Source organism: Hetaerina americana, unplaced genomic scaffold (assembly GCF_022747635.1).
Source record: "Hetaerina americana unplaced genomic scaffold, ioHetAmer1.1.p SCAF_74, whole genome shotgun sequence".
Taxonomy (NCBI): domain Eukaryota; kingdom Metazoa; phylum Arthropoda; class Insecta; order Odonata; family Calopterygidae; genus Hetaerina; species Hetaerina americana.
The window spans coordinates 646,323-660,063 of record NW_027287361.1 but is presented as its reverse complement, the minus strand read 5'-3'; the positions used below and the strand labels follow the sequence as shown (position 1 = coordinate 660,063).

At 37.9% G+C, this 13,741-nt stretch overlaps 1 protein-coding gene across 1 annotated transcript in view; it reads left to right on the top strand.

Annotated features, from left to right (window-relative positions):
- Nucleotides 1-13,741, top strand: part of LOC139697380 (neurotrimin-like) — a 261,094-nt gene that overhangs the window by 214,240 nt on the left and 33,113 nt on the right. The window contains exon 4 of the mRNA XM_071596058.1: nt 11,249-11,377. Coding sequence (XP_071452159.1) covers nt 11,249-11,377 — 129 coding nt within the window. The remainder of the gene's footprint in view (nt 1-11,248; nt 11,378-13,741) is intronic.

Below are 13,741 nucleotides of genomic sequence, written 5' to 3'. Positions count from 1 at the left end.
AAGATCATAAAATATTTATGTGGTCGTGAATTACATTATTATGTTGTAAACATCTTCTCATAAGCCCATTAGCATAGTCGATTATATTCATGGTACGTTTTTTGCAATTTGTAAATACTAATCATCGTTTATCATAAACCTTGGGCTCCACAAACACCATATCCGAGCAATTATTACTACTTCAATTCGAAATTAAAAGTTATTTGCTCAAATAAAATTTTAATTTTCTGAAACTCCCCAGTTTGTCATCTAGAATTCTTTAATCAACTAAATCGCAAATAGGATCAGAATTTTTCTTTGAAAACGTTTGGCGTTTGTATAACTTACGCAAGGGGTATTGAAAAACATCTGGGACTGTTAAAAGAGACGGGCACAAGAGAGAGTTCGAGAATGGTTTTGAATTATTCTCAGGGAACTTAAAATTCCCTTTGTTAAAATTTCAAGAAAGCACACATATTTTTCATTTCGTCGGGAGTAGGCTAGAGGGTCAAACCTCCACTACAAAAGTTGAATACCACCAAGGCCGCGTTTCGTTTGCGACATCATACAGGGGGATTCAGAACACATCAAATGAGTTTGTTTACCACTTAATATGGATATCATTGATTGAGAGTGAAGAGAAAGGAAAGAAAATGTGAAGGTGAGAATAACCAAGAAAATGAAAGAGATAGTAATAAGGTGCTTCAACATGGTAAGGTTTGAAAGCCAACGATATAGAAGAGGATTCGGAGTTGAATGGCGGAAAATGACTCCTCGTGCTTTATGCAATATATATTTCTATTCCCGGAGAAAATTAATGGTCTGGCCAAATGACAGTGATGGAGTTGTCACTGAATATAGCCGATGACTTGATTCATATATGAAAGGATAAAAATAATTAATTCTGCAAGGGTTTTCCCCTTTACTTCTATCATTCATTAGTTATATCCGTCGTTCTGTTATTCTACTTCTTTTCCATACTTGTCGATTTACTCGTCTGCAAAATCATCATTTTGATAAATTTCAAATAACAACATTATAGGCAGGGAAGGTCTCCTTTATTTCAGGCAGTTTTCTAGAAAGGTGGGTGAAATATTTCTATAGAGCATATTTAATTCACCATTCAATAAACCTAAAATACTTCGTTACAATATATACGTATATGACTTTAGTTTAAATGAAAGTGGGCGGAAAAACAAAGCATAAGGGAAAATAGAAGGGAAGGTTCCGCGAGTAAGAACAGTGATGCATAGAGCTAATTGAAAAAGATAAGTGTTAAGATGTAGGAGAAGTAGCTTTCTTTGAGGAAGAATGGAGTACTGAAGTCAACAAGCATTTGTAATGAAAGACGTATAGATCAATGAGGAATGATTACACATTATGCTCTACTTATGCCTGGCAATTTAATCTTCTAGGAGGTTTGCTTGCTCTATCGATGGAGGGAAAGCAATCCTCTGAGGAATTTACGAAAGCAAAGGCTCCCGTCTAATTATAAGCTCAAAATTATGTGTATATGTTATCAATCAATATACAGTATGGTGAATATAATTTTGTAATTTGAGAGAGGTGTAATATCTTTCAAATTTTCGTTCTATTATATAGGAGGTTTATTGTATGACTGGAACCATTTCCCATTAAACATGGCATAATTACCATAAATGTCAAATCTAACTTTGGCACCCTCGTTTCATGACTGCCAGTTGATCACTGCCAATATAATTTCTATGGGTTTTTTGTTAAGTTTTCTTGAATTGTCCAATAGGTGTAGAAAACTTGGAGTTCCTTGACTTTTTCTTTCCTTATCAATATGATGATTCAGAAATATGACTTCGACTGCTAAATTTAATGAGGAATTAATTGACTAGAGTACGGGAAAATGTGGACGTAAATCGATGAAAGAATTTGACATTTCCACTCGAACATTATCCGCCTGCTGTTGAAATACCTATGCTGACTACTTTCAATTACGACTTATATTCAAATGTATGTCCAACGATTTCTTGAAATAAAAATGAAGAATATTTTTCCTAGTTTCATCCATTAAAAATATCGAATCCAACATAATACTAGCAACATATTCATCTCCAATTTTGTATGTGAAACGTGTGACCCTGTTATGATAACTTGAAATTTTATAAATTAAACGTATTTTGTTTAAAATGACCGAAAATATCGAGAAGATTATGCAGACACAAAGTGCACTAGATTAGCGCAAATTTTATCTTCGCGTGGGACGAATTCGCGGACACAGCGGCTCACGTCTTGGATCTTCAGAATCTTTTCCCTCAAGTCTGTCCTCCTTTGTGACAAAGTTAATTAACATTTTTAATTCTAAATAGATGAGCAAGCGTTCGATTAAGACACGTTATTAAGGTTATGCTTTTTCATTAATGTAAAGATTAAGTTTCATTCAATAGGAATACACTTGGTACTGCAAGTTAAAAAGATTAACGGTAAGAGCAGCCGGAATGAGTGAGGGCGAAAGGACGGACTGAAAAATTAAAAGAGGGGGAGGAGCGAAGTCAACGGCGGATAGAGAGGCGTATTCGTCGTCAGCATAATACCGATACGTAATTTGGATTTAAGGTGAATGGGAGGCGACGTTCTAATGTGACATTTGTGCCAAAAATTTCAGTTGATGATATTCTGTTTTATTTCATTTAAATTTTCCATCTACCAAAATTATTTTTTTAAATATATTCATTCATTGCAATACATTATTATTATTTCACATAACCTGAGAGAACTTTAATGAAGAAATTGGAAACATTTCAGAGAAAATCCTCTATGTTTGGGAAAAACATAGCTGCGAGAAAGTGTGACGGTTGTGTTGGATGAATCCGGAAGGGAGTCCCTGATTCATGAAGTAAGCACGTAATAAAAAGAATAGCAGAGAAATATGGAAAAATACGATTTAACCAGTGATATATTCATAATGGCTTTGCATTACATTGATAGATTAGACCACAGGGATAAAGTAAGAGTGAGAGATACCAGCGCGAGCAAAATCAAATCGACGTTCTTCTTCGTGCGATACGTAATCATAACAAAAGCAGACGTAAACACTCTCACTTTCTAAATTCAAAAAGCAAAATTTAAAACGTTATTGAAACATACCGATTACTGCGATGTTAGATAAACATGCATGCATGTAAGCGTACGTATGCTTATATTTGTGCAAATATATATATATATATATATATATATATATATATATATATATATATATATATATATATATATTTTAGTTCACGTGAATATTTGTAGGTAAATAACATAATTGTGTCAAAATACCCCCGCCACACTCCCTTCATTTTGATAATTGCAGGTATTGTGTAGGTGTAATTTTTTTTAATTCGTGATGAAGAAGACAATATGATTTTTGTAATAATGCTTCTCTAATTTATGTGGACTGCCCAAATCGAATAGAGTGACCCACTTAACTGTCGAGACGAACTGAGAGGCAGTGAAAGAGTGGGCGTACCGAATCTAAATGAATGCCGGACAGACGCGGAGTCGTCATGAATATAATGCCGATACGTGCGTAATTTGGACTGCAGGTGAGTGAGAGGCGGCGTGGGTATTTCGCAGGCGGAGGGAGGGAGCAGAGGGAAGGGCGGGAGTAAATGACTGGGAGGAAGCGAGGAAAGGATGAACACATGTAACGGTGGTTGGGCCCGGACCGAGAAGTGGAGTGAAGCCAAAGAGAGGGAGAGGGACAGAGAGGGAGGGATGATGGGAGGCGGGGACCGTGGGGCGAGGAGGTGGGAGGTTAAGTAAGAGGGTGAGAATTGGCCCCAGCAAGGGGCTTAAGGTCTGAGGATTAAGGGGGAAAGGGGTGGCCGTGGGATGGGGGTTCGAGGGGGAGATTAAACGAGGATAGGGAGTAGAGGTGAGTGGGACGAGAAGAGGAGAAGAGGAGGAGGAGAAACAGGACTAAATCCGAGGATTAGTACTGGTGGAGTGGGCAGTGGCAAAGAGGAACATCATCTGGAGTTGGGTCTCCGCTTACAAAGGGTGTGGAGCAGCGATGGGAAGAGGAGGATGAGGGTAGGGTGAGGATTGAAGATGTTTATGCTTTTGAACGCAACGAGGTCTTTGAACCACTTAAAAACTGCACATAAATTGGTAATGTTTATAGTTGGAGATGGAAGGAAGTAGGTGTGTCCCGCGGGCTTCATGAACAAGATTACGTAGCCTCTCTCTCACTCTTTATAAACCGGGACTTAATCTTCGAGGCGATTTTATTAATGCAACTCGTGCCGCTTACGGAAATTCCCTCACCTTTTCGCCGTTTTAATTTCTCCTTTGAAAAATGTAGTTATTTCTCCTTTAAAAAATTTAGGTATGCACACAAACACAGATATGTTCATAGCACATACAGACACGCACAAAAGTGTGCGCGTGTGTGTGTGCGTATTGAGCGTTCGGTTAAACATTAAGGACGAGGGGAATGAAGGCTCGAAATTCCGGCCTTTTTCATGACAAGCGAGCGTCGTAGTCATAATCCCGACGGAGAAATCTTTTGAAAAGCGCGTAGCGGGTTAGAAAGAGAAGATTTTATGTATGCATATAACTTAGTCCCAGTTTTCCCTTCACTTTATTTAGAAAGATTATATTTTCAAGGTCTTACGATTTCATGCATTTAGTAGAGCAAAATGAAGAATGACTACCGTCTCGGCAATTAATGATGATAAAAATACAAGCCATGGCTTGAAGTGTATTTCCCTAATAATTTTATTTCAAACTTCTCAACTCTCATAATGATGCTCTTGTTGCTTTAAAGTGGAATATCGTATTTAGTCTATTTCCGAGTGTTCCTGCAAATTTGTACAATTTTCCAGAGAAGAGATAGCTCATCATATTTTGATTTTGTTTTAGCTATGACAGGCCAGGATGGAGTAACAATTGTGCAATGATGTATTAAATAATCATCTACGTAACGAACTTATCATTTTCTTTTCTTGCATCAGTTTCATTGGAAGCGGGTCTAGTTTAAAAAGACGTTGTTAGCTCAACGAAAATTATAAATCGTATCATGTCATTGCATCAGTGTTATTCCATCGCGCGGGTCCAATTGCGTAAATAATTCGCATCATGTTCTCCACTGAACAATGACGACGTACTGGTAACATTTCACTTCTCTGTTTATTTAAAAACGTATTACTCATTGTTTTAAGTACTTAACGTTAATGAGTGTAACTCACATACTCCAATGAAAACTTAAGAATTTTTGCTGAATGAATACCGGTTATGTTTTCCGACTTAACGGAACGCAAAGAATGTTTTATCGAATAGTTTTACGTTTTCTCCGACCTTAGAAGTTGTTCACTCAAAATGGGTGGCATTTGATAAAAGTCCAGTTTCAATTGTCTATTAAAATCAAAATGTTTTGATTGAAGGGCGTTAAAAGTTAATTAAAAACGTTTGCACAAAATATTTCTTAATTATTTCGAAGTACCCCTCACTCATTCTCCCACCGAACTCAGGGGTTTAATTTTTCGAATTTCTGTATTGATCCGTATACGTATTTGTTGGACTTTTTTTGTTGCATATTATTTTCCAATAAAAGTCATTTCTAAGTTCACTGGAAATTAATTTCGCGATCGACTTAATATCCAGAAAGATATTAGAAAGAAAGACCATGCTACCAAGCTAATCAAAACATTCTTGCTCTTAATTTATTTAATTTAATCGCATAAATATCTTAAAGTGATAGACTTACTTTTATTCTCTTGTAAAATAATTGGCAAGTTTGTAATCCTATTAATATCCATTCTCGGAGTTAAGGAAAGAATAAGTTAAATCTCATGTCTCATTCTGATCTATCGGCTTGAATTAATAGGCCTCACAGTTTAAATATGGCAGTTATAGTTGTTTTCAGCTGTTTATAGTTGTAGTTGATAGTTGATTTCAGATTCACCTATTCCATGTAGTTCAAATTTCGTTCAACTCAATGTGAATCTATGGCTTAGCTAATTCAACTTCCAGTCTTGTATTTATTGACAATATACGATTTTTTCTCAAGATTATACACTTTTGGAATACTATAAGAATATCTTACCGGCGAATTTACGCCAAATAATACTCCCTAGCAAAGTAAAATATTTTTTTGCTAAGTATTTACTGATAGAATAAATGAATAAAAATCTAATTCGTAATTTTCCTCACAATTATTTGTCCATTGCTTCAAACTACACAAGTCGTTTTCAGTATAAAAATTACACGTAAACGTTAAAACCGCGATTGATAGTAAAATCTCGTAAATTAATTATCAAATATACGATCGTATTTAATTTATGGCAGTATTTTCGCTTCAAACTGCGATGATTTAATAAAAGACTGGTAGAATGAAGAAAATGATATTTCTGTAAAGATATATTCTTTCCCATATACTAATTAAATGGAAAATCATTTCGTTCGCACCTCAAGTAAGTAACAAGCCCGGTTCTTAGAATGTGATACATGAAATTTTCGGCTCGGTTTGGATATTCCCTGAATAACATAGGAAGTTTCTATATTTACCGGCAGTGTAAACTGAAGCCAAAAAAGGAACATACTGATGTTAAGCAATGTTATTACTTAAGAAAGCTAGGAAATGGTAACAAAAACGAAAAAAAATTAAAAGCTGTATGAAAATGGAAACTAATTAAATTCAAATGCTTGGTGAAGGAGAAGGATAAAAATACATGAACTTGCAGTTCCGGGGCACGTATTTTCAAGTGAAAAAAATAGGCATTGAGGATAAATTAATTAATTTTAAAAATAAGCTGAAGTAATGTGACGCTATTTAAAGAATGAAATGTAAAAGGCAGTGAGTAGGATGTCATTAACATTACTTGAGGAGTTACATAGTCTTTTGGTATAAGCACAGGTCCTCAGTAATGCAATTTCCGTCAGTCACGAATGTTTCTGTGGTGTCCTTTAATTTAAATGGAAGTGAAAGCAGTTTAGGCTGTGTGTCACTGTTTTTCAAGTTAGTTTGTTTGGACTTTAAATTGTGCACGAGAAAAACTAATAATTAAAAATCGGCCCACTAGTCTTATTTCATTCGAGTGGTCCTGAATCCTCCTGTAGGCTATTCTCCTTTTCTCTTGTTCCTATTTACCTAACTACTTTCCGTAAAACCTGTATACACACGACGCTTCAAGGCATACAGGGTTCGTCCGGAAAATAAGTGTACTGAGCTCAGGAAAAAAAATTGATTACACTTTTACATATCTTAAGCTAATATTCCTCAAAATAGGACCCTTGTGAGTCGATACACTTGTTCCAGCGGCGTTCCCATTCCTGGAACGCTCCCGCGAAGGCATCATCGGGAACCTCTCGAAGACACGTCGTCACGGCCTCTTTGACGGCGTCCAAAGTCCCGTATCGCGTTCCTTTCAAACTCCTCTTTATCTTCGGGAACAGAAAGAAGTCCGGTGGTGCCAAGTCCGGGCTGTAGGGCGGGTGCGGCAGCGTTGCCACGCCGCGCTTGGCCAAGAAGTCCGATCATCACTGAACACTTTCGGCACCAGCTTTGCACAAATTTTTCGCATCTGTAATTGCTCCCTAATAATCTCGTGCACTATTATTTTTGGCACATTACACTGCTCTGCTATCATCCGAACACTAAGACGACGATCAGAGTTCAGTACATCGCGAACTTTTCGCACATTTTCGTCGGTGAGTGTCGTTGATGGGCGTCCAGGCCGTGGTTCGTCGTCGACCTCTTCCCTGCCCTCCACGAACATCTTGTGCCACCGAAAGGTCATGTTTCTGGACATGGCTGACTCCCCGTAAGCCTGGTTAATCATACCGACAGTTTCGGTAGACGATTTCCCAAGCTTTACCGCAAATTTGATGGAATAACTCTGCTCCAAAAACTTCGGCATCGCGTTCCGTGACGTGGGTCGAGCGTGGAGGTTCGCGTTAACAGAGCTCCTCACTACACCACAGCTCAGAGCCGACTGCCTTTTTCAGCGTCGCTTGCCAACATACCCCCCTCCAATCGCAGCCCGTCAGAGCGGTGCTGGGCGCGCCAGGAGCGGCGGGAAAAAAAATCAGTAGTCAATACACTTATTTTCCGGACGAACCCTGTATTTCCCTCCGACCCTCCTTTCTTCTAAATACCTACCTTCTATAACATGCGTTTTCCTCAATCTATCCAACTTATTTTTCTAGCTTCCTCCATATCCCCAACAATAAACCCACAGTCCACGTGTGCGATGATTCCTCTACGTCCAAGTTTGAGTCATGGCCAAGAGATCCCGGCTATTCATTCATTTTCGTTTACTAGCGCAAGTTTTCTTTTAATAGTCCACCATTATTCTTGTTTTCATTAATTATATGCCAAATTAAATTTAACGCTTAACTTAACGCTCCTTCAATTTATTCCCTACCGATTATATGTAAAAATCTGTCTTCTTTCTCTTTGAGAAAATTACCTGTATATTTGTTTACAGTTGATTCATTCCAAATTGAGGATTAAATACAAATAACAGTAACCCACATCATTGGCATTAGAATGAGTGCACATTTAAATTGAGCCCAATGTTACGGATAGTGAAGGACGTTATTAGGACATAACAGGATAACGACGATTCGTACAAACCTCAAGGGCTTTGCATGATTGGATTTATTGCTTTGAGCACAAAAAGTAGTATTCTGGATAAAGAATTTGTTTGATCATTCTTGCATTCCTTGATATTACTTATCGATACAGCATACGCTAGTTCTATTTTTGAATTTACCACCTTCATCACATTTTGTATGGCGTGGTTTGGGTAATAAATTCGACTGCTGACCGGAGGGCCGTGGTTTATGATCGGGTGGTTGCCCTGGAGTACACTTAGCTTCACCCATATTGAGTCATTATTTGGGTATCCAAACCTTCCTTGAAAACCACTGGGGAAACAAGGAAAGAAGCCTTCACCCCCATACTTTGATGTGTGCATTCCATATAACAGAGAGCTTGGTAATAGGTGAGCTCTCCTATTAAACCCAAATTAAGACTCACTGACAAGGTTGGTGTTTTTTATCATTCTTTATGCTCACTCAAAAAAACTCACTGAAATACTTTCGCAGAAGATTCCCGAGGCCAAAGACTCTCGCGAAGGTGGAAGTGAGACTAGGATTCGGCGTATCATCTTGAATTGCCGTTAAACTTCGGTGCGTCGTCGAACTCAATTCTCCCAGTTTAGTTCTTGACTTCGCGAAGCCTTCTCATATCTCTACAAATGATTGTCGGGGACACTGAGGGGTGAGTGGAGATGAGTAAGCGAAATGAATGAATGAAGGTGTGATCATGGGCGAAAGATTGATGGGCGGAGCGGGTGGCTTTCGGAAGATGCATGGAATTGGGCCGTGGGCGAGCGGAGTCGGTGAAGTCAGATGCGCGCAAGGCGGGGAACGTGGTCGAGGGTACGGATGGGATGGTGGGAGAGCGAGTGACTCTGGTAGCAGGGATACAGAAGACATAGGGGGGTCACGTACCACGGGATGAGAGGAAGGGGAACGGTTTACGGGTTCAAGAACTGGAAACGCGATGGGGAGGGGAGAGAAGAGCGAAGAGCGCAACGGCCCCTCCCAAAGAAAGATCTAGGAATCCCAAGGAGCGAAACGACATGGGCACGGAGGGATGTGAGCCGGCGGTTGGAAGGGGAGAAGGAAGTAAATAAGGGAGAAAAATAGGGGAGGGGAGACGATGGGTTAAGTTTGGCGGAGAGGCGGGACAGAAAAACGCCGCGCCGCCTTCAAGGGTGAGAACGTCGGCCACTTAAAGGGTACAATAAAAAGAAAATCACCTTCTCCGCAGTTTAGGGAAGGCGGCTCTCCGTGAGGACGCGGCTTTGAGACGGCGGGGAGAAAATTAAAACGGGCCGAGCACGGACCTGCGAGCCGAGTGTTACTAAACCATGTTTTTTGCTCACCCTATCTCTACTTCCCCGTGGTGATTCCCCACTTTTAATCTCTGAAGGGGGGCGTATATAAATTGTCGCATCTGGGTGAATTTCCAAACGACGGGAGAGGGGGGGAGTGAGCGGGAAATAAATTCCTTCCCCCTTCCATTATCATCTTATTAAAAGTTTTGTCTCTGCTAGAGTGTAGTTCTCACATTTGGTCAATAAAGAGAGGTACAGAGGCGGTGCCGTAATCCGGCAAATTTTTTTTTATTCGGAATGCTGTAAATGAGCGAAGCCTTCATCTGCATTGCGCAGTGATGCCTAGAGTTTAAAATACAACTTTTTTTTTGTATGAGCGCGGAAACATTTCTACTAGCAGTCTCTTCAAGTCTTGAGAATAGCACTTTCTCGTTCTTTATTGCACCTCTGGTAATAAACATCAATCAAAATTACTGCAAATTTCACTCCTGTAGCTATAGTAACGTATGGGTTAATTATGATTCCTTAAGATAACATGATGAATGATTCGTGCATTGTTTATTTTTTTAAATATAATTGAAGTAAATCATTTTAAAGTGCACTGTAATAATTACCAAAATGCAGTGGGAGAGGAAATAATTCGCCTAGCATGAGTAGCATCGTTAATACCATAATATGAAAATAAGAAATACCCAGTTGCTCAAGCATTTACCACTCTTTGCTTTTTCTTTGAAACTATGGTTCTGGATTTGGGGTTATCCTTAGGGTTATAGCTAAAATTTGCTATAGTTTGAACAAGTATATTCCAATCATCCTCTTTATAGCTATTGTAATAATAAAAATGAATTTAAGGCCTAGCTAGCACGGTCAGTAGACATCGGTTGAGTTTAAAAGAAGCAAACATGTGACATCCATGTCTTGATCCTAATTATGGAAGTGACGAACTCGTTTAATTTTTTTCTCCTATTATGGAGAAAGTAGTATGGTTTAGGAACTAGTGATGGCCGTGATGAGAAAAAACGGAATTTTAGGAGAAACCGCTTAACTGTAGATAACCATGGTTCAAACTCCATTAAATGGTTGGTAGACTTGGAAAAATTAGGGAAACTGAGATTTAAATAATTTGGTAATAATAAATCTAGACAGTTATGAATAGCGTCATCAGTTTGATATTTTTAATAATAATTATTGTGAGCAAGTAATAATACTTTCAAATATTTCTCTTCCAAAGAAAGAGTTTTAGGGAAAAAGCAGAGTTCATAAAAAATTTTAAAGCTGTCGCAAAAAGCGTATTTACGATCCCCAGTGTTACTCTTCATGTAATGAAAAGTTGTTTTTATTTGAGTGTGTTTTACATTCTCTGTTACTGGATTTTGATCTTATTACCATTTGTTATCTAACAGTTTCCAGCATTGAAGGAAGCGTCTTCAACATAACGCGGGTAAACAGGCTGCATATGGGGGCGTATTTATGCATCGCATCCAACGGTGTTCCACCAACGGTGTCCAAACGGATTATGCTGATAGTACACTGTGAGTATTAAAATAAATATCTTATCCTCTTATCTACAAATGCAATGCTCAAATTTTAGAAGATCATTTGAATTTATGCAAAATTAAATTGTGCGTAAAATACTTTTATAAGTTCGATTGCCTTTCTCTCATTTTGGATCCATCGACCAAAAAATATTATGATAAGAATGTATCAAAATCTTTATTTAACCATTCTCGTCATCTACACTAATGTCATGCTATCATCATTCTTATATCATAGCTAGCATCGCGTGGCAGGATCTCCAAGAATCAATGCAAAGGAACTGTGAAGAAATTAAGAACTTTGGAAGGGATTAAGTTGGCAGTGAAGGGAAAAAGTGGACGTTAAATAGATTAATTTGTGGAACTTTTTCTCTACTTTAATACAATAATCATTTTTGTCAATGTACGAGTATGATAGGAAAAGAATTTCAAATAGGGTCTGAAAAATACGCCATAAATATATCTTAATAATGTTATAAGTTCATGCTTAGTATGACCCTTTCGGTTCACAAAGGCACCATAATCAACAAAAAAATATAAAAAAATCTTTTTAACTATCCATTTTTATGTTTCTATGTTTACTGTAATTTATTTCGTGTGTAAATTATATTCTATATAAAATAGTTTTTTATAAGGATAAAAGGAAAGCAAATGGTGGGTAAGGAGAAAGGTAGCAGAAACCGAGTAGAAAAATTTATACTGAAACGAACATCAAACCACGGATATTCTCTTCTATGCTACTATGCGCATCTATTAAAAATTGTGCTCCCATCAATTTAACGTCCCGCAAGATCCATGAAAATCTGCAATTTCCACCATTCCTGGCAGTGCATTAGTCTCCCGCAGCTGCCTCTTGGTGGCGGTACCTAAACTGCTAGAGCAAAGCCCTCGCCTGGCCAAATGTGATCTCAAAACTCAGCTAAACAAAGGGCATCTACTAATATTGGATAGACCCCCAACGGTGTCTGGGGTTACTGTATTGGAAAGCTCGACGATATTCAGGACACCGTTATAGTGATGGCGAAGCATCAACCCGCGATATTGCCCTGCAGTGTAAATGAGGTGTTGAGACAGCCAGGGATTTGATCCCTGATCGGGGTAACGGATTCAGAAATTAAGAGTACCCATGGCCTTTGTGTCCCGTGCGAGAGATCTCTTTGATAACTGGCAACCTACATAAAGCCGCTGACCGCACAGCAGGATTGCAAGTGACGCGCAGTGATGAGAAACTTTGGGACAATTTTCATCGACAATTTTCTCTCAATATTGATTTTTCTCGTTTACTGCAATTATTCACATCTATAGGTTCGCGTAGGCTTTGTTGAACAATTTTGTAGTCAAAAACTACTCATGCTGATAATCACTAAATCTTTAACCTTATTTCTGCCCAAATTTTTTTCATCTGTGCTACGTAATAACATCACTTCGTCCGTATACGTAGGGATATACTTTGTTTTAGATAATATTTTCAATTCCATTGGAAATATTCTTACCTTCATGTTTCAGTGCAGAGATATAACTGGGCATATCTCCATTAATACTTAATTATTTATAGAAGTGTATGACATGTATTTTTTAGGAAATATTGTATGCTTTGAATTGCGCAATATTGTCCTTCCAAAATGTAACTCAGATCTGTCCACAATCGTCCACTAATACCTGTAGATAGTCAATATTATATCGTATCTGAAGGGAATGTATGTTAGAATTTGATCTCGTAGTACGTCATTAATGCTTTTAATACTTCCGTTAAAAATACAGAATAAGAGTAATCGTTTTATACGTTTAGTACAAATGTTTTAATAATTGAAAACCGGCCTTCCTCTTGCGAAGGTCTTGGCGTATAATTTTGGCTTTTTGGCGTTCGGCTTCGCATTTCTTTCGATTAATTCTCTAGATATTAGTTATTTTTATAATGCTATTTAATTATTCTAAAATACTTTTGGTTTTTTCCTTAGGAAAATATGAAAGAGACTTAAATTGATAATTCATCAGGATGTCTTTTTTCTCATAATGAGGATGAAGGCAGGATGCGAACTCGGCATACGTTATAAAGCGGTCTGTGTAGTTATTGTGTAGAGTGTAAATTTATTTTATAAAATGTACTGCTTATTCACCAATTCGTCACTGGAATAAAAATACATGTATCGATATTTTAAGTGAAATTGTAAGCAACAGATCCTGTGAAAACGCAGCAAAAACTGCTTTTGTGTGTTGTGAATTGCGTAATATTAGGATATTGGTGGAATTCATTAATGAATCCAAAAAAAATCCCTGATAAAAAATGAAAAGGACGCACTCGAAAAGTTCGCGGGGAAGAATAAATACAGAATAAAGTCACGTAACTAACATCGTTTTCAA